Source organism: Mugil cephalus, chromosome 19, assembly GCF_022458985.1.
Source record: "Mugil cephalus isolate CIBA_MC_2020 chromosome 19, CIBA_Mcephalus_1.1, whole genome shotgun sequence".
In the NCBI taxonomy this organism is placed as follows: Eukaryota; Metazoa; Chordata; class Actinopteri; order Mugiliformes; family Mugilidae; genus Mugil; species Mugil cephalus.
Genome location: NC_061788.1, coordinates 2,691,979 through 2,713,321, shown reverse-complemented (window position 1 = coordinate 2,713,321; position 21,343 = coordinate 2,691,979). Strand labels below are relative to the sequence as shown.

The window sequence follows — 21,343 nt, the reverse complement described above, 5'->3', positions numbered from 1 at the left end:
GATCCAGTTTTTATCAAAATGTGTAAGACTGCAGGTTTTTAAACAGTAAAAGTTCTCTTATCTCTTATATTTTACTGTTGTAGAAACTATTTAAATCAATAGGTACAAAGAAAGTATCAGGTTAATGAATTAATAATCAGAATTTGACGTTAGCTTACTTTAATAAATTATACAGGACCTACAGAACCCAAACACATGATTTATTTAAGACGACGAGTTAATATCACACATCAGAGAGTTGTAGAAGTAAGTTCACCTCATGAATTACAACATTTTAAGGTTAAATAATCTATTTAGGATCGTTTCAAACAACCACTGTTACATTTTTTACATCCATTGACTGTTTAAACTGGACAAACCCATCGTGACCCCGTTAGATTTTGAACTTGAATGAAGCCCAAAGTGGGCGGAGCCTACAGACGCCATGTTGGATGAGCTTTACTCCGCCCACACTCGGATGCTCCAAATATGGACGTGGGGGAGTCGTGTTGGGGGCGGAGCTAAAGCAGCCTGGATGTTGAGACCCGCCCACCCAACTCTCCGCTACCTGTTAGCTCAGGCTAACACCTGTCAATCAAAGTGGGAACGCCCTTAATTATGCAGGATTTTAAACTGTAGTTTTTTTCCACTTGTGGACGTTCTTCATCCCTCAGATCTGGATGTTACCACCTGGTACAAACAAACTTTAAAACAAACTTATCTTCTTCTTCTTCTTTCTTTATTGGCGGGTGACAGGCCTATCTTTAAAGGACTTTATTAATTCATTTTGGAGTCTAAATTCTATTATATAATCTTGAATCTTTCAAATATTCTACAGTCCTAATACAGCCTCAATATTCCTTTTCTTTTGTGCCTTAATTATCTTTTCCATTAATCTTATTCGCTCCTCCCTGTATTTCCTACAATGGATCAATATATGTATAACTTTTACCCATCATAAACAATGTTTTTCTTAGCTCTGTTTGGTTAAAACTCCTCCTTCCTGTTTCTAACGAACTCGTCTCACCCGGATCTTAACATGTGTCCTCTTGCGGAGCCACTTCTCTCTCGGTTTGGACGGCGTGAACTCGGACACTTCTTTACCGTCCAGCTCCAAAATGCTGGAGTTCTCATGTCGCATGACCTACGACAGAAAATCACGTTACAATAAATAATCAAAGACAGTTTAAAAATACAGTTTATATATATTTAAAAGTCATTACAGACGCTTTGACTCGTGTCGGTGTCAGAAGCTAAATGGCTAATTCAATGCTTTGTCTGCTCCCACCTTCATATTCTGATTCGTGAAGTAAAAAATAAATAAAAATAATATAAAATATAATATATAATATTTCTTTACTAACTAAAGTAAAATCTACGTTACAGCTACAGATTAATTTTCACTGTTGCGGAAACCAAGAAAAAAAAAAGAAACAACTGTAAATGTCACCAAAGGTCATATAGGCATTAAGCAGTAAACATGCTAACATGCTAACATGCTAACATGCTGTACATTAATAGCACATGAATGGATGAACAGCGAGAGAAGAAGAAGAAGATGGAAGAATCGTACTCGGTGCATTATTTTCCTATAGCCACTTAAAGCAGCGTTACTTAAAATTAAATCTCAAATTTTAGCTGCGTTCCATCTTAATTTGCTCTGACTCGGTAACGTATAAACTAATTCTGCAGGAAATCTAGAAACGTTACCTCCATTTTAAGACAAATATTATTCAAATACAGCTTCAAGGATTTTTATTTCTCATTCGCAGCATGAAATAGAACGAAGTTACACACTAAGGTTCGGCCCAGATTATTTTCCATAACTATGGTAAACAAGTAAAATAAAATAGAAACAGTAGAGATAAGAATAAAAGATACATATGAATAGAAACAGCATGAGTTTAACAGGTCCTCAGTCTGGTTCTGCTCTTTAAATAAACCCTGTAGATTCTGAGATAAACTCAGTTTATTTTTATTTAATTCAATTTAATTTTTATTTTATCTAACTTGTGTCCTGATGAGTCAATAAAGTCTCATCTCTTAAAGCTGACAGGGTCAAGACATTTTTTCAAATTACACACGAAAGGAAATAATATTAATAATTAATAATAATAATAATAAATAAGAAGAATTACATCACATGTATATTTCCAGTTCTTTTTTCTTTCTAAATTGGGGTTTTTATTTAATTCTATGTGGCGCTGATGTACCAGGTAAAATTCCTCTGTTCATTTGGCCAATAAAGAGATTCTGATTCTGATAAAGAAGAAGAATAAGAGGAGGAGGAGGAGGAGGAAGAAGAGGAGGAGGAGGAGGAGGAGGAGGAAGAAGAAGAGGAGGAGGAGGAAGAAGAAGAGGAGGAGGAGGAAGAGGAGAAAGAGGAGGAGGAGGAGGAAGAAGAAGAAGAGGAGGAGGAGGAAGAGAAGGAAGAGGAGGAGGTGGAGGAGGAAGGAGAAGGAGGAAGAAGAGGAGGAGGAGGAGGTGGAAGGAGGAGGAGGAGAGGGAAGAGAAGGAGGAGGAGGAGGAAGAAGGAGGAAGAAGAGAAGGAGGAAGAAGAGGAGGAGGAGGAGGAGGAGGAGAAAGAGGAGGAGGAAGAGAAGGAGGAGGAAGGAGGAGAAAGGAGGAGCAGGAGGAGGAGGAAGAGAAGGAGGAGGAGGAAGAGGAGGAGGAAGAAGAGGAGGAGGAGGAGGAGAAAGAGGAGGAGGAACAAGAGGAGGAGGAAGAGGAGGAGGAGTAGGAGGAAGGAGGAGGAAGAGGAGCAGGAGGAGGAGGAGGACCTGTCTGAGCAGGAATGACACGACGTCCGTAGACTCCCAGTAGGAGGCGTGGAAGAGATGAGGCAGAGCCACGGTTGGAAACGCTGTCAGGGCATCAGGACAGTACAGAGCGTAGTCCATCCGCTTACTGCCCCACCACCGAGAGGCAACTACAGCCGGGTAAACAAAGCATTAACAGTCAGAACAACATGTCCATCTTTATAAAAGAGCTCAGGATTATTATGAGTCAGAAGAAGAAGGAGGATCCGTCTAAGAGGCACTAGAATCCTAATTATTAGTGGAAACAAAAGGTTTGAAACGCGTTAGAAGTTTGTTTCCTGAAACTACTCATGAGGAGGAAAGGACAGATCACAAAGGGGGGGGGGGGGGGGGGTGAGGACGGATCCCAGCATCCTTCCCTCTCATGTCCTCTCACTACATTTCCCAGGGTACCTTTCTCTACGTTCCTCATCACCCTGGGTGACGGGGGCACTGAGCTGACGTCTGCGATATCGACAGACGTGACATCGGAGAGGTCAGGGGTCGGGTCGGCGCTAGCGCCCGAGCCCGGCTCGGACTCCACGCCGTCGGGCCTCGGGAACACCCGGCGGATTCTCCTGAGCGACGGAGTCCGAGAGGCGAGCCTAGCGTAGGGCGGGGCCAGCTGGGACAGCAGGCCGCTCCGCTTACTGACCTCACATGTGTTCGCTGAGGGGGGTAGTTTGGAGGAAACAGCCGACATGTAACATAGAAACCAGCAGCGTCCACAGCAGAACGTGGCTCTCACTCAGGGTGGATGGGGGTGTTGGGGTGGAGGTTTAATCTTACTGGAGGCGATGTTGGAGGCGGTGTAGGAGTCGGCCAGACCCGACACCTGGCTGGCGATGCTGGCCTCGCTGGCCCTGCGGTTGCAGCGCAGGTGAGGGACGCCCGGAGACGTGGACGGAGGGAACTGGCCGTCGACGAAAATGTGAGAGTGGAGAGAATCCGCTGCTGGACAGAAGAGAGACTCAAGTTATTTCATCATGAATGAATGAATTAAATTCATTGTTTGTCCACCAGGGGGCGGCAGAAACACGCGGTAAATATAAGACGCTGATATAAGGAACATTTATAGGCACCTGACTGATGAAAGTCTAATATTTGTCATGTTTTAGCCACGAAGATGATGACGAAAAAATTCACCAATGAACACTGACGAGCTCAGACTAAAATCTGACGATTAAAAACTATGAAAACATGAAACTAAAATGTTATTCAAACATAGTACATTCATACACAATTTCTTCGTTTAAAACGTGCGACAGTGTCACAGGGTTGTTGGATCTGATCTCAGTTAGTTAGCAGTTAGCGTTAGCTACCAAAACTAGCTAGCTGCTACAAACGAGGTGGAAGAATACGACATTTGAAGAAGCATCACTCTGATATTTATCACGGTTCGCCAACAATAACGAAGTCTCATCTAAGAACTACGAAGGTAAATAGGTCTTATCTAAGTACTTTATTAGTTAAATAAGTCTCATCTAGCATCAGAAAACTAAAGCGAGGGGATGGTTACAGCCCTGAGACCCACTCTCTGTGTGGAGCTGTGTGGTCGGCCAGTTGAGGACGGGGACGGGGATGGACGTCTCGTTGACGGCGTTGTCCTGGAAGCGGTGGGACGATGCTCCACTGGACTCCACCGCCAGAAGCTGAGGGTTGCTCTGCACGGTCTCTACTGAGAAACCAAAAAAAAAAAAAAAAAAAAAAAAAACAAGAGTAGATGAAGGTGTCTGGCTCCAAAACGTCAGCATCGCTGCTTTAAGCTGAGAGATGGAGCCTCCGTGGAAAAGACTCGTTTACCTAGAACCTCATAAAGATGCTGGACTGAACTGAGATCTGGAGGAATTTGGAGGCAACACCTTGAAGCGGTTGTTATTCTTGGTCCTCAAACTATTCCTGAACCACTGATCAGGAAATACCAAATATTTTTACCTTTTCAGAGTAACTGAACTTCAGCCTCTGATATAAACAGTCCATGAATGCATGGATAGAAAGAGGAGGAAGATTCTCAGTTCATCGTGGGATGTCCTCCAGCAGAAAAGGCCTGAAGCAGCATAACTCAGAGAAAAAGTAACGTTTTTAAGCCTAAACTTAAAAGTAGAGAGGGCGTCTGCCTCCTGAACCTAAACAAGGCTCTGCTGGTTTGTTCTTTTACTTTTTAAAACTATAGGAACCACAGGTGAGGTGATACTATGGTGAACCATGTGGTACTATGAGCAGGAGGAGTTTAAATAGTATCTCTCACGAAAATGAATAAACAAAGGAATGAATGAATGAAAGATTGGCAAAGCTTAGGAAGGAGACACGAGTCAAAGTAACATCCACACGAATAGAAAGACTCAATGACGACACCGTCCACTCAATGCAAAACTAAATATGAAAACAAGAAACTGGTCATGGAAAAACACCTGCATTTCTAAAAAAACAAAAAAACAAGTCTGAAATCTCTTTTACTCTCTCATGAGGTGTTTTTTTTAGATGTATTGATATAAAAGTGCAATGGAAACACTTTTTTTGACATTTCCCCGTCACTGTAGATGACGTATGAGGTCATGTGACCAGTTCCCTTCCTCAAAGTGAAGAGAATTTAAGAGGATTATTGGATAATGTGAGGTTTTACGAGAGTCACAGCTCATTCACAAAACATCTGTCATGGGAAACACATAAAAAAAACCAATAGTAGAAATATTTTGGAATGAAACCACAGCTACTGCCCCCGTGACCCTCGGAACCTCTGCAGACCAGGATCCAGAGCTCATCAAATTCTTCCACTCGAACATTTTTTTTTTTTTTAAAATAGCATCTCCACCCGCTGACGTAACGTTACGTTACGATGACGAGACGCCGCCGCTCACCCAACAGAGCCGAGTGTCCGTCTCCCAGAGGGAAGCGCTGGTAGCGCGGGACGCTGAAGGGCGGCAGCAGGTGGAACCTCTTGTCCAGGAGCGGCTCGAGGCGGGAGGCCGACGGGTCGGCGGGATGGAACAGGTTGTAGACCTGCTGGCAGGCCGGACGCAGGGCGGACACTGGAGGGGACACGGGGGGGGGACAGAAAGAAAGATAAGACACAAAATAAGACACAAAAACTGCCTCCAGACGTCCACCAGACGTCCTCACAAATGCATCACAAAAAGATTTACACAGCACATGAGTGGATGGATGAAATAATAAATAAATAATCCGAGTTGGACATTAAGTCCAGATGTTAAATGAAACCCAGCAGCTGCAGGTCACCAGCCTCGTCCCTCGTCCGTCCCCGAGGACACTCAGTGGCGTCAGATCTGTGCCTGTGTCTGCACGTCCATCACGTATCAAAACTGTTTCAGCCTTTTCGAGATCACAAACACGACCCCTGACACCTGCTGCATTCGCCGCTGGAGATCTCACACTAAAATAACTAAAAAAAAAATAGCAGCTTCCACTTCCTGTTTGGACCAAAATAAAAGTCCTCACCGTCTAAAGAGGGCACCACGGTCTTCCTCAGCGCCAGCACCAGCCCCAGAGGGGAACCGAACAGGAAGAAGTCGGTCACCTCGAAGTCGAACTTGCCCAGCGAGCCGCCCTCCAGCATGGTGCTGTTGCTGGAGCGCCGAGACCCGGGTTCCCCGTGGAGGACGCTGGAGTGGAGGCTGATCAGATAAAAATAAAAAAACAGAATAAATACGTGGCTGTAAAACCTCTTCCTGTGCAGCGTGGTGTCCCCCCCCCGCCGTCCCACTGTCTCACCTGGACAGGAAGGCCTGGTGGTGCTTGATGGTGTCCAGCTCGTACGTGGAGGAGTCGCTGCGTTTCCGCGGCAACTGCTTCTTGGGGTCGTCGGGCCCCGAGCAGCGGGGGATGTCGATGTTGCTGCGGCTCAGGTGGCGGCTTCCTTCCAGAGACGGCGACGACGGAGACGCGCTGTTGATGACGATGCCCGGAGAGAGAAGGTCCGTGTCCTTGAAGAGACGCAAAGAGGACGACGTCAAGTTAAAAACATATAAAAAGATATTTACACGGGTTGTAGAGATGCTCTGGGTCAAGATATAATTACAGTTTTACACATTTTGTCTGTTTTCAGGCTTAAAATCAACATGGCCGCCTCTAACCAATCACCATGTGGTATTTTTATGGAAAGATTCTTCTAAATATTTTTATATACAATCGAGTAAATTGAAATTGAAAGTTATTTCTGTGATGATGTGATGAATCCACACTTGACTCACAAGCTACATTATATTAAAGAACTAATAAAGAGGAGGAAGAACAAACCTGGGAGCAGGTCATGTGATTTTAATTTAACTCACTTCCTTATGTGATGTCATGTGTTTGTAACGGATGAACTTTCTTTTTATTGTGATCAAATTTTTTTTTTTTATTAATTTTCTTTCCTACATCGATCCAGTAGAACAACAAAGATATCATGGAAATAATGATAAGACAAGGAAAACAGTCAAATAAACAACACAAACAAGCAACATAAAAAAGAAAGAAATAATGGATAAACTTTCTCTTTATTATTTTCCATATAAAATTTGATATATTGCCTATATTATTATCTCAACTTGACAAAAACAACACAATCAAAACAAATTTTGAATGAGTCCATTTTATTATTATTTAGCTAATTAGAAGGTGGTTGTTATTAAATTCAGATATTTTAGTGACGTCTAGTCATTTTTTATTAATAAGTTATTGTTTCCATCATAAATAATTATGGATTTTGTAAAGACATGCTCATAATGAACATAAAAACATTAGTTTTATTTTACTTTTGATAAAAATGTGTACTAGATATATCCTATGGACTTCAAAAGTCCCTCAGTTATAAATTAACCCCATCCAACATCATTAAATCAGTTTCACAAGTGGAATTTACTGTATTTTATCAAGAGATCTCGCTCCTGGTTGCATTGTTCAAAGTTTCTGCACAATGCTGCTAATAAGTTTATAAGCAGGAACCCAAAAAGGTTGAGAACCTGGTCTAAAGGTCTGTGAGTCTCCAGATTTATTCCTAAACTCAGACTGTTTTATACTTAAATTTTTTTCATTTATAAATGTGTTTCTGGAGTTTAATCTCTTTGAATGGGACTCGATTGCTTCAGGAGTTGTTGGAAGGGTTAAAATCACTAGTGTGGCTTGATACCTGGACGCTGATGGTGCTGCCCCGTCTGCTGCTGTTTTGACTTTCTGACACCGTCACAGAGCTGCTGCACAGAGCGTCGAAGCCCAGGATTCCTCCAACACAGTCACCGATGACGCACACCTGCATCAGGGAGAAGGAAAAGACCCGAATGATGCACAGGAACCAGCCTCATCGGTCAAAACCAGAGACGTGTATTAGAGAGAGAGTCTGTCCAACTAATGAACGGACTCTCTGAGCTGATTGGTTCTGAGCTGGTCACGTGTTTCATGGGCGCCATGTTGGATACATCTAACCAATATTCACCCATAGAGAAGTGGCAATAACAGAGAATAAAGTTGGATTAAAAGTTAAAATCTACCACAGTGCTCAGCGTACGGCTCCAGAACAGGATCAGGAAAACGAACAAAAACAGAGAAAGTTATGGAGCAAAGGATTAAAAGGAAGAACTGGATGTCAACTGGTTTCTCTCTATTATGTGATGAGGTAAATGTCAATGTCTCTGTTTGACGTTTGTTAAGATTTAATATAGAAAAATAAAGTCACACCATCATTAATGTGAACCTTGATCTCAAAAACACCGAACACCGCTTTACAAATGAATGAAGTTTGAAGTTAGCCTTATGCTAGTCTTATGGTAGCCTTATGCTAGTCTTATGCTAGTCTTATGGTAGCCTTATGCTAGCCTTATGCTAGCTAGTTCTCTAGACTAAAGGCTTAGAAAAATAGCAGCTAGCGTCATATAAACTGTGAAACCCATGTGTTCATGTAATTTATGTCCATGTAGACACATTTAATTTAACTTTACCTCAGTTACTACTAAGTTATTATGGCTAGCATGCTAATGCTATAATGCTAACACTAAATAACAGTAAGAATAGTTTAATTTTCACTATTTCTGGTGGTGATGGATGAACACGGAGACTGAGGAGAAGGTAAACACAGCTCCATGACTGATGAGGTGATTGGGCTACAAAGCATTTTACAGCCTCATTTAAGATATTTAAAGTAAGTAGACGCTGGGATACTTAAGTGAGGGCCTTTTACATATTGACAGACGTCGGTAATAACATTTATAGGCCCATTAATGGTGAAAATAAGATGTTTATGTAAACATCCGCCCCATAGAGTTACACTGTAGAATCTAACTTCTGATGTAGCAAACATGGCGCCATGATTTGATTCTCTAATACACGTCTCTATTCAAAATGCCTCCTGACCTGTCCATTAAAAGACGCTCCCTCCAGAGACCTGATGAAGTCGCCGTAGACCTGATTGGCTCGTAGGATGACGGTGGCCACGGCGTCCTGGTACTGCGGCGCCGAGGTGGCGAGGAGCGGCAGGGCGGCCAGCGGGATGTGGTCCTGGCTGCTGGAGAGGCAGCCCTCGTCGTAGCTGTAGGGGCTCAGGCTGCACGGCAGAGAGGAGCACAAAGGAGGTGAGGGGAGGGACACGATGTCTGTTTGCCGACAGCAGGAGGTGCTTGTGTCACAGCGGGTATAATTAAAAATGCCGTTCACTCACTTGGACACGAGTGAGAATGCGTCGACGCACACCGCAGGACACGGGACCATCCGGATGGCGATGCGGCCCAGAGCCGTGGGGTAATGGACCCTCATCACGGTCTCAAAGGCCCCGGTCAGCGTGTTCACGTCCCCCTGCTTGTTGTTCTGTTCCCCTGCAGAATAAAATTACTTTTATTTGTGTGTTAACTAATTAAAAAGGTGAATTTTTACATTTTAGGAAACAAGTGGCTGAATTAACTGCGGATAAAGGCTAACTTTGGCTAATGGCTAAAGGCTAAACTGAACTAGCCTTTTTTTAGTTTTATATTTTGAGATAAGTTAGCTTCTGCTTTGTAACTTTTTGTTTATTTGAATACATCTCGAACAGGTAAAAAAAAGCCATTCAGTAAAAATAAACCTACATTTTCTTCTATCAGCTTCAAAAGAACCTGATCCAAAAATATTATTACAGTTTAAAGTGAGTGTGACTAAATGTCTAAAACATTTATTTATATTCCAAATACCCACTGGTTCAAGTCCTGAAATGTCAGGATATAATTCCTCCTTTTATTATTTTAATGTAAATTAAATAGTTATTTTTTTTGGTTTTAGTGTCTTGTAACTCTCACATGAAATAAGTCACTTTTGCAGTAACCTTACAGGACTTTTTAGGGTTGTTGTTGTACCTGAGCCGGTGTCCAGTATGTTTCCCCCGTGCAGGACCAGGACCAGGACGTGGATTTTGGACGGCTGGAGACACTGCTGGGACGAACAGTCCTGCAGAGAAGACGACAGGGAGGTCAATGGAAACAGTGGCACAAAATATTTGGAAATGCAGGAAAAATTTATTTTTTTTATTTTTAGTGTTGGTTTGTTTTAGTGACTGTTGCCAAAATGCAAAAGAAGAGATAATAAATACATAAGTGGACAAGACCTTGGACTAGTTTATGTGCCATAGAAATGTTTCTCTGATTAACATTTATTCAAATTTGCATAAAAATCCCTAAATCAAAACTAAACTCATCCAAGACGGTGCCACGGACGGTCATCGTGGTACTGTGCTCTCTAGTACTTGTTTCTTTTTTTAGATTAAGTCTAATTTGTGTTGCTGTACAGTTTAATTTTTTTACGCTTATATTTTTACGCTTACTTAAGTTCTGTGTTCAAATTCCTTGTAGGTTCACACATATTTAGCCGATAAACACAAAACCATGCCAAAAGAAAGATGGATGATTACAAGGCTAAAGTCTGTAATCTAGCCCTAGCTAACATAAAGCTACATTTAGCCGTTGATTTCCCCTTGCTTATTTAGTATTAGCTTGTTAGCTTAGCAGATCTCAGAGGCTGCCTTCCCATTTTTTTTTCTCATCCAGCATTAAGCTAGACCTTACTAACATGAAGCTAGGTTTAGCCACTGACTTCCCCCTGGTTTTCTTTTAGCCAGTTTGAGTCCATATAATTAATTATAATGAAGCATCAAACTAGCATTAGCTAAAGCTAAACTTATTCAGAAATCAGCTAAATCCAAGAGCCAGATTAATTTTTTTTTTTTTGATATGCTCATACTTAATTAAATGAAATAAATATGAAGACTCATAGCAGCCGACTAAGACGTGCTATTAGTAATATAATCGATAATAATGCATCATATTTTAGGGGAACAGGACGGGGAGGAACCTTCGTCCTCATGTTCTGGGGGGAAATTAAACCCACTTTGAACCTGCAGCAGAGACTGGATCATCACATAACTTCACTGACAGGATGACTGGAAGCTCATTTCAGTTGACTATTATGTACAAGCGATTTAATTAAGGATGCTGGTGTGAGACGGACAGGAATGAAATCAGAAAACACAGGAAAAAACAAAACAACATTACCTCCATCTGCGCCTCCTCGTTGCTCATGACGGCGTACTCCCCGCCAGACTCCTGATACAGAGTTTCTGTTGAAGGATAATTAATCCTCCCAGTCAATTATATAAAAAGGAAAGACGAATTTAAACTGTAAATGTGAGTTTTTACACTTACCTTGTGCTTCATCCGCTTCTGTGGTTTCTATCTTGTCCATGAGATCGTTGGAGCTCCACTTTGTGATCTCCTTGGAAAACATCTCCTCGTTATCTGAGAAGTCTTCTGTAAGATACACAAAATTAATCTCTCATCTCATATAGAGAGTTAGAGTCCAGGATCTGGTCTGAGTCTGGTCTTGTTCCTAAATCTGGATCATGTCTCTAACCATGTGATCCTGGTTCTGATCCAGTGGTAGGTAGAGATCCATGAGAAACTGACGGCTCTATTTTATGAACGTTATCGTTTATGATTCCATAAATCTGACAGTTTTTTAGTAGTTATTGTTTGAATGTATTAATTAACAAAAAGAAAATGGTGAAACAGGGATAAATGAGAACATCAAGAGTGCATTGACACACATTTAAAACACACAATATAATATGATAATATTACCGTGAGCATCAAAGAACTCATCGTCTGTGCTGTCCTCTGAGTCTCTGGCGATGCTCTGCATCCTCCACTCTGAGATGCTCTGGTGGGACGGACTTCCTGCTAACACACAGACAGAATCAGTTAACTACAGTTTTAAATAAAATAAAATATATTAGAGTATGCAGATTATGGTTTTAACATTTCATAAAGTAGAACGTTTATAGTTAGAGCTGGACTGAGCCATGCCTTAATTATGCTGCTATAGGCCTAGGCTGCACTGAGCTCCTGTCCTCTAATTTCTTTTTTCTGGCACTGAGCTCTTCTCCTCTAATTTATTTTCTTTAGCACTGAGCTCCTATCCTCTAATTTCTGTTTTTTAGCACTAAGCTCCTGTCCTCTATTTTCTTGTCTCTAGCACTAAGCTCCTATCCTCTAATTTCTTGTCTCTAGCACTAAGCTCATATCCTCTAATTTCTTATCTCTAGCACTAAGCTCCTATCCTCTAATTTATTTTCTCTAGTACTAAGCTCCTATCCTCTAATTTCTTTTTTTCTGGCACTAAGCTCCTATCCTCTAATTTCTTTTTTTCTGGCACTAAGCTTCTATCCTCTAATTTCTTTTTTCTGGCACTAAGCTCCTATCCTCTAATTTCTTGACTCTAGCACTAAGCTCCTATCCTCTAATTTATTTTCTCTAGCACTAAGCTCCTATCCTCTAATTTCTTGTGTCTAGCACTAAGCTCCTATTGTCAAATTTCTTGTCTCTAGCACTAAGCTCCTATCCTCTAATTTCTTGTGTCTAGCACTAAGCTTCTATCCTCTAATTTCTTGTCTCTAGCACTAAGCTCATATCCTCTTATTTCTTGTCTCTAGCACTAAGCTCCTATCCTCTAATTTATTTTCTCTAGCACTAAGCTCCTATCCTCTAATTTCTTGTCTCTAGCACTGAGCTCCTGTCCTCTTATTTATTTTCTCCAGCACTAAGCTTCTATCCTCTAATTTATTTTTTTCTGGCACTAAGCTCATATCCTCTAATTTCTTGTCTCTAGAAACTAAGCTCCTATCCTCTAATTTATTCTCTTTAGCACTAAGCTCCTATCTTCTAATTTATTTTCTCTAGCACTAAGCTCCTATCCTCTAATTTCTTCTCTATTACTCATCATGTTATTCTGTGCTACTACTGTGTATCATCTTAACTGATGTGTGTCCCTCTCCCCTCTTTGGATCCTTGACAGTACTTTAGTTGTTGCACTTTAGTTGAAAATCTCCCCGTTGTTTCATGAAAGTTTATAAATGAAACCAGGAGGAGCTCGTCCTCACCTCCTCTCTTCGATGACCTGTTGGAGGATCTGGAGGATGTCGACCACTGCTTGGTGAGCTCCCCTCGTGTCTCCAGTGAATCTCCGAGCTTCCCTCCTCCTCCTCCTCCTCCTCCTCCGTCGGCCTCTGCAGCCCCGGTCTCTGCTCCCTGCTCCTGGTCCTGGCCGGTGGAGGAGGAGCCGTTGGTCTCCACCCCGCCCTCCTCGCTGAGGCTGAACTGGGCCATCTTCTTGGCCAACGCCAGCTGCGTCTCCAGCTCCAGCTGCCGGATGTCCTCGATGGTGAGGCCGTACCACTCGTCCTGCCAGCACCACGCCTGCCGATGGGCTCGGACCATCACTTTACGGAGGCCTGCAGCAAACACACAAAGATTATCCAACATTTTTAAACAGCGGATCTCAGCTTGACTTCTCCGTAGCGTTTCATATTCATTCTCCAAGTTTTATCACTGACTTTTGTTGGTATTGCAGAACTTTTAACATTTCACGAACATGATTTAATCCACATTAATTATGGCGTCATAATCACTTTGAGGTGGTTATCTTTTGAGTTTTCTAGATCATCATGAACTTAAATAATAATATTTTATATAATATATATATTAACTTTTCAGGATAATTTTTAAGTTTTCTCGGATTATGAATTAAATTGTTCAGGATATATCTTAGCCATGTTATTTTATTACTTCTATAAATCAAAATACGCATTTTAGTAATGTATATATATTTTTTAATCCAGAAACATAAATTTCAATTCAAATTAATTAAATAAAATAAGGATTACTGCACAGTTTTCAGGTTAATTCAAAAATTTATATTTTTATATTTTTTTAAATGTAAATATTATTCCCAAATAATTTCAGACTTTTCACACCATGTTCTCCTCCAGAATTGCTGCAAGGAAACAGGTTCATTCACAAATGTTATTGTCAGTTTATTAGTTTATAGATATAATCCCAGTTTTGTGAGATTATTCCTATATTTTGCAATTATTTGTGAATTATTTGACTTTATTCTTATTATTTAGGATTATTGTGGATTGAGTTGTTTTAAGTTTATTCCCAAATGCTAAACAGTTTAACAAGATTTTTAAGAAGAAAGCTTTGTTTTCCGTACGATAATCAACATCATGACATTAAGAAAGATACGAATGACTCAAACTAGTCCACAGGCAGAGCTGCTGTGGGATAATACTTGCTGCGCTGCTGAATATTTCAGAGTAAAAACTAGTATACAATCATGACATTAGCATAAAATAAATCTGAATGAGACGCTGAAGTGAGCGTCAGGAAGGAAAACCACATTTTGTTCCTGAAGATGAGTTGATAAAAGAAAATAGAGCGGCCGCCGCTTCATTAGCCGGGAAGTAAACGCTGTGAGGTAGCGAGTGGAGGACGAGGAGTCATATAAACAGTCTTAGATCACAGCAGCGAAATAGAAACAGTCCAGCGATGGCAGGAAATTAATTCAGGCTGCTCTGTTATCTCAGGGAGCCAGACGCCTTCTACTCAGCCAGCTAGCGTTAGCATTTCATCCATTCACTTCACTCCTCACGTTAACATGAAATCTCTGGGGCTCTCGTAGACACATAAAGATATTTAAATCACAAATATCCCAGAATATCCTGGATTATTCCCAATTTACTGCAGATTTGCAAAGTTATTCCAGATTTTTAGGATTATTCCCACTTTTTCCAATTAAATGCAGATTTACAAGTTTATTCCAGATTTTTAGGATTATTCCACTATCTCTCAGGATTACTGTAAATGTTTCAGAAGTGTTTTTTGCAGTTTTTTCAAAATTACTTAGTATCCAGGTTCAAAATTTTATATATTCTATTTGTAAATTTTAACAATTATTGCAGACGTTTCAGGATTACATTTAGTTTTACAAGATTATTACATGTGGCGTATCACGGACTCTGGATTTTTGTTGAGTTTTCAGTATTATTCCCAATTTTTCAGACGTTTACTGTAAATGTTCCAGGATTTTCCCCAATATTCCAAAATTATTCCAGATTTTCAGCAATATTCGCATTTATTCAATGCTTTACTGTAATTGTTCCAGAATTATTCCCAATATTCAAAGATTACTCCATATTTTCAGGATTATTCCCAGTTTTTCATAGCTTTACAGTAAATGTTTCAGGATTATTCCCAAAATCCCAAAATTATTCCAGATTTTCAGGATTATTCTCAATTTTTCAGAACTTAACTGTAAATGTTCTTGGATTATTTCCAATATCTCAACATTATTCCAGATTTTCAGGATTAATCCCAATTTTTATGGGAATTTAAGAATTTAATTTAAGAATATTCCTAAATAATTTCCAACTTTTCAAGATTTCAGAATTAGTCCCAATTTATCTGAGTTATTAATTATTTTTATTAATTCATATTTATCCATGACCATCTTGAGTTAATTTTTTGATTTCTATCATCCCTGATGTTTGAATGCCTTAATCAGATTTTTCAGGATTGTCTCTGACTGACTGTTATCATCTATCACTTGAAGGACTATTCACAACTTTTATGTAAATCTTAATTTTCATGTCTTTTTATTTTTGTAACTATAACATGTGGGCACCACCTCCCATACGTACCCACGTCGTGTATGAAGCGTTCGATCTTGGACTGCATCCCCCAGTATCTGAACTCCACCTTGCAGAGCTTGTAGGCGCACATGACGGCGCTGTGGGCCAGGTTCTGGTTGATCTCCTCGATCCAGTCCTCGGTCAGAGGGCCCCGCCTGGTCTTGACCGACTGATACAGCTTCGGATCCTCCTCCACCAGGTACTCGTGAGGAGGAATGTAGTCCTTCACAATGTCTATGGGATCTAACAGAGATGTGACAGCGAGGCAGGTTTTATGTAACCGTCCCTGCAGCGTTTGTGTTTGTCGGTGGATATTTAGTATGCGGAGGCTCAACTGTAGCTCCTACCCTCTGCATCACGCTTGTTTGTACTTTATTTCATGTGCACGCCGACCCACTTACCTACAGTCCGCTGTCTTTTTTCAGCAGACGACAGATTGAAGACGTCCACCTGATTCCCAGTGTCTGGTTTATAATACGTCTCAATGTCTATGGAGAATTTCTCCACAAAGGGACACGTGTACCTGATGGACAAAGGAACCAAAAAGACAAATAAATATAGATTATAGAGAGGAAATATTGTGGACTGATAAAAATTCTGTATCTTTATCAGTGGCTTTAGTGATTAATGACTCGAGTCTCCTTCTGAAATGTTGCAGAGAATACGTTTAAAGGAGTGAAGTGCAGGAGGCAAAACTGAATCTAATCATCTCTAAGACCTCAGAGGATTTGAAGCTGCATAAATGGATTGATATGAGATCACTGAGCTGAAACTGGTCCAAACTAAAAGTCTCCGTCAGCAGTTTCAGTGATTTTCATTTTTTAAATTATGAATCTGGGAGATGGAATAAAAAAAAAAAAGCATTAAGAACGTTCTGCAAATTAAAAGGTCAGTGGTTCTTTGGATAACTTTTTATAATTAGCAATAAATTGCATTTAGTTTTTTCTTTCTTTTGAGTTTTGCTCAGTTTTTAAATATTATTTCCAATTTTTCAGAGGTTTACTGCAAAATTTCCAGGATTATCCCCAAAATTATTCCAGATTCTCAGATTCATTCCAAAATTGTACTGTGAAATCTTGCAATTATTCCCAATATTCCAACATTATTCCCAATTTTGAAGAATATTCCAAATTTATGATCAAATGTTCAAGATTATTCCCAAAATAATTTCAGATTTTTTAATTTGCATTTTTTTTGGCTATGCTCAGGAGTAATGTTGACATTTCAAGATTATTCCCAATTTAATTTTTTCATTTCAAGATAATTCCTACATTTTCAGCGTTATTCCTAGTTTTTGAAGATTATTCCAGGCAGAATATTACTTGATACTATGACAAGTTTTTTTCAGAATAACTGCAGTTTTTAGATTTAGAATTTTAAGATTGACCTCAAATGATTTCAGACGTTTCAAGGTCTTTTTATCAAGATTAATGTAGATGTTTCAAGATTATTATTTCATTCATAGTTTTTCAGGGTTATTACAGACATTTCAGGATTAATACTCTTAATTAAACTATATTTCCTGACCGGGTTCGGGTGTAGGGGTAAGCGTTCCAGGACTCCTCCTCCACTCGGAGCGCTGCCTGGGGGAGGATGGCGCAGAACCAGGATGGGATGTGTTTGCCGATGTGATAAACTTTGTGGGTGTACTGGCCCGAGCCCCCGGGTCCGTCCTCGTAAGGCTTGTTCTCCAGGATCTCCACGCCGCTGCCCTCGCCACAACTCTCCTCCCGGCTTTTCTTCTGCAAAGTGACACAAATACCAAAACTATTCACAACATTTTCAAGATGATTACAGGTGGAGTGGGACTGGATTCTGGTTTCTTTTGGCGATTTTCCAGGATTATTCCCAATCTTATTCCAGAATAATTTCCAAATTGTATCATAAAATTTAGTAAATTAAAATTTTTATTTATTTATTTTTATTAATTTAGATTTATTTATGGGAAATTTCTCCTAATTTTAAATAATATTGAGTTGTAGGGTGTTTTCAAGAATAATGCAGATATTCCAAGATTATTCCCAATTTCACTCTTAAATTTTCAAATTTCTGGATGATTTGTAGTTTTTCAAGATTATTGCAGACCAATTATTACAGGTTTGTTGAGTTTTTTTGTATTAATCCCAAACTCGCGAATGTTCCCGAATGCTTTATTTTTTATTTATTTATTTTGTTATTTTTTTCTATTTTTTTTTTTTTTATTTGGAGATTATTTTCAGTTTTATTCTTAAATTTTTTTGTAAATAATATTGAGTTTTAGGGTGTTTTCAAGAATAATGCAGATATTCCAAGATTATTTTGATTTTCACTCTTAAATTTTCTAATTTCTGGATTATTTCTAGTGTTTCCAGATTCCTAGATTATTACAGCAAGATGAATACTGTGTCCTGACGTGCAGCTACAAACCCTGATAAAGTTGTTTTAAGTCGGTTCTGGAGCAGCGTCACAATTCTGGACCCACAACCTTACTCCAGGTTAATGAACAGTTTGCTGACGATGAGTCCTGACCTCATGACACGCATCCTTTCTTTCCTCTAACTCCCAATTAAACTCCTGGCTTCCTAACGCAGCAGCGTTCCTGTCTCGCTGACCTTCTGATCGGAGGTGGGCGGATGATGCAGCAGAACCAAAGTGATGAGGCGGAAAGAAAAAAGCTGTCACACGGAAAAAGAAAAACTGCTTTTCTTTGACTTCTGTTAGCATTTATTTAAACTTAGCATCAGGTTTTTTTGTTTTCCTTCACCCACAAATTAATCCTAATTGTTTTAGTTCTAGCGAAGCCGTTCAGTAAAAGCTGAAATCCTCGGTTTCCCTCTCTGCCCTGCGTGAAACTTCCTCCGATAAGCAGCAGCAGATGGTCGGACCCCACAGATCCCACAACGCTGAGCTGAGTATTAAAACCTCCACAGAGATTACGGCATCAGTTCATGAAACTCCTCAGTCCAATTAGAATGAAAGCGTCTGCAGCGGCCAGATACACAGAGCGTTTATATTAACTCAGGACGTGACAAAGGAAAAATCAACCTCAAGGAATCAGTTCGTCCACAGAGACAAATATTTATTCAGGGATGTTGAGTGTCATGTAATGAATGAGCTGTTTTTGTTTATATCAGTTTAATCTCGAGGGTAAAGTCGTTTTTTTAGCAGGAGAAAATGGATTAAAACAACAACGTATTTAAAAAGAAAATCAATTAACTTCCTAGCCTCCCAGCTAATAGTAGCTCTTCCTAGCTCACTAGCGTCGCTGCTAATGGAACTTCCTCCTAGCTTCCTAGCCTCCCAGCTAATAGTAGCTCTTCTAGCTCCCCAGCATACCTGCTAATAGAACTTCCTCCTGGTCTCCTAGCCTCCTAGCAAATACTTCCTCCTAGTTTCCTAGTCTCTTGGCTAATAGTAGTTCTTCCCAGCTCCCTCCTATCATCCCCGCAAATAGTATCTCTTCTAGCTTTATACCCTCTCACCTAATAGGTCCTCCGAGCTTTATAGCTTTCCAGCTCCTAGCTGCCTAGCATCTCTGCTAATAGTACTTCTTCCTAGTTTCCTAGCCTCCCAGCTAATAGTAGCTCTTCCAGCTTCCTATCCTCTCACCTAATTGTAGGTCCTCCTAGCTTCATAGCTTTCCAGCTAATAGTAGTTCTTCCTAGCTCACTAGCATCCCTGCTAATAGTAGGTACTTCCTCCTCGTTTCCTAGCCTCCTGGCTGATAGTAGCTCTTCCACCTCCCTAGCCTCCCAGCTAATAGTAGCTCTTCCAGTTCCCTAGCCTTCCTAGCTAATATTACTTCCTACTAGCACCCTAGCCCCCTAACTAACAGTAGAACTAGCTGCCTAGGATCCCTGCTAATAGAACTTCCTCCTAGTTTCCTAGTCTCCCAGGTAATAGTAGTTATTATAGTTTCCTAGCCTCCCAGCTAATAGTAGTCCTTCCTAGTTCCCTAGCCTCCCAGCTAATAGAACTTCCTCCTAGTTTCCTAGCCTCCCAGCTAATAGTAGTTCTTATAGTTTCCTAGCCTCCCAGCTAATAGAACTTCCTCCTAGTTTCCTAGCCTCCCAGCTAATAGTAGTTCTTATAGTTTCCTAGCCTCCCTGCTAATAGAACTTCCTCCTGGTTTCCTAGCCTCCCAGTTTATTGTAGGTCCTCCTAGCTTCATAGCTTTCCAGCTAATGGTAGTTCTTCCCAGCTCCCTAGCCTCCCAGCTAAAAGAAGCTAGTAGTAGTTCCACGTAGCCTCTTAGCCTCCCAGCTTTTTTTGTCAACAAACCAAATGATAATAGCGAAGCCAACAATATTATTCACGTACTGTACAGTATCCTTTATAGTGATGTATCTCAGGGCGGCCATAGTGGTGCATTACTCCTTCTCCATGAGGCAGGAGGAGCTACATAACCAGTAGTTTTTTAATTATCAGTTTGTCGTGTGCAAACCTAAATATGAAGCGGACATGTCCACTGCGATCAAAGTCAACATCGGCCCTGATCCCGTACGGTTTCTCCTTATCGAGCGCCAGCCCATCGCTCTCTCGGCGTGTGAATGATGACACCGTTACAACGTCTTGGCTTCAGAGCGATGATTGAAAAGCTATTTTATCCCTCCCACCGTAATGTGCCGCCGTACGTGAATACAAATCACCGTGATGGTTATTAACAGCGAGGAGACGGGGGGGGTTAGGGTTCGGGGTCGAGAACGAGAGCTCAGATTGAACACGGAGGCCTCTCTCCGGAAGACTTGAGGAAAGCGGGATCAGTAATGAAGGTCAGAGGAGGCAAACAGCTGGAAAATTGCTGTAATCTAGCAGGTAATGTAATTTAGGTGAAGAGCCGAGGGCCTTAGATTACCCTCGTCCTGGCTGGAGTCAGAGAAAGAGGAAAACACAAATGCTAACGGTAGCTCAACATAGCTTCTTAGCCTCCCAGACAGAAGAAAACAAGAAGGAAGAAGGAAAAGAAGATGATGATGAACTTTATGCACAAAAAAAGAAGTCTAAATATTAATTTCAGCTCCAGAAATCCCTTTTGTCTCCATAATTATCATCATATTGCATTATGCATTGTTTCCCCTTGTTAAAAAAAAAAGTACAGACCCACAAAGTCAATTAAATATAACAAAAGACTTCGTACAACGTCCTCTGTCCTTGGAAACTCATCTCAGATAAGGAAAACAAATGTCTAACAGGACGAAAAGAGGAAAAGAGGACGTGTTTAAAGTTCTTACTAAGGAAGGGATGTGATGTGGAAAACAAATCTGTCTTCAAACCTTTTCAAATTCGTCTTAAAGAGAAACGTTTTTTTTTAAAGAGCCTCACGGAGGAGAATGAGGGTTTGAATAGAGAACAGGGAAAGAAAGTGGAGCCCGCGTCCAATCGGGGAAGTGCTTCTGGCTCTGGGTGGACGCCGAGGACCACGTCTGCTGAATTATAATGGACCCCGGCTTTGCTGAGGGTCTCGTTTCTGCCAGGTACCCTGAATAATTCATGTGACACCACAAGGTTAACATAAACCAGGGGTGCATGCGTAACTACCCCTCAGGCCTCGACACACACTCGTGTTTCTAACTAGGCCGGTAAATAAAGATGGATAAACAGGAGT

The 21,343-nt window shown here is 40.7% G+C and overlaps 1 protein-coding gene across 11 annotated transcripts in view; it reads right to left on the bottom strand.

The window, feature by feature from the left end:
• The window catches only part of LOC124996749 (membrane-associated phosphatidylinositol transfer protein 2-like), a 54,189-nt gene that overhangs the window by 9,991 nt on the left and 22,855 nt on the right, over positions 1 to 21,343 (bottom strand). For 4 of the 11 annotated variants that reach the window (XM_047570035.1, XM_047570036.1, XM_047570037.1 and 1 more), the window contains 19 exons: positions 17,287 to 17,501; positions 16,161 to 16,282; positions 15,769 to 16,002; positions 13,168 to 13,518; positions 11,870 to 11,968; positions 11,435 to 11,539; positions 11,285 to 11,349; positions 10,094 to 10,184; positions 9,427 to 9,580; positions 9,123 to 9,312; positions 7,906 to 8,025; positions 6,507 to 6,718; positions 6,234 to 6,409; positions 5,636 to 5,806; positions 4,312 to 4,455; positions 3,567 to 3,731; positions 3,192 to 3,446; positions 2,760 to 2,908; positions 1,007 to 1,123 (listed from right to left, as the gene is read on the bottom strand). In XM_047570035.1, coding sequence (XP_047425991.1) covers positions 1,007 to 1,123; positions 2,760 to 2,908; positions 3,192 to 3,446; positions 3,567 to 3,731; positions 4,312 to 4,455; positions 5,636 to 5,806; positions 6,234 to 6,409; positions 6,507 to 6,718; positions 7,906 to 8,025; positions 9,123 to 9,312; positions 9,427 to 9,580; positions 10,094 to 10,184; positions 11,285 to 11,349; positions 11,435 to 11,539; positions 11,870 to 11,968; positions 13,168 to 13,518; positions 15,769 to 16,002; positions 16,161 to 16,282; positions 17,287 to 17,501 — 3,135 coding nt within the window. The remainder of the gene's footprint in view (positions 1 to 1,006; positions 1,124 to 2,759; positions 2,909 to 3,191; positions 3,447 to 3,566; positions 3,732 to 4,311; positions 4,456 to 5,635; positions 5,807 to 6,233; positions 6,410 to 6,506; positions 6,719 to 7,905; positions 8,026 to 9,122; positions 9,313 to 9,426; positions 9,581 to 10,093; positions 10,185 to 11,284; positions 11,350 to 11,434; positions 11,540 to 11,869; positions 11,969 to 13,167; positions 13,519 to 15,768; positions 16,003 to 16,160; positions 16,283 to 17,286; positions 17,502 to 21,343) is intronic. The other 7 variants (XM_047570039.1, XM_047570041.1, XM_047570040.1 and 4 more) reach the window with 7 other exon arrangements.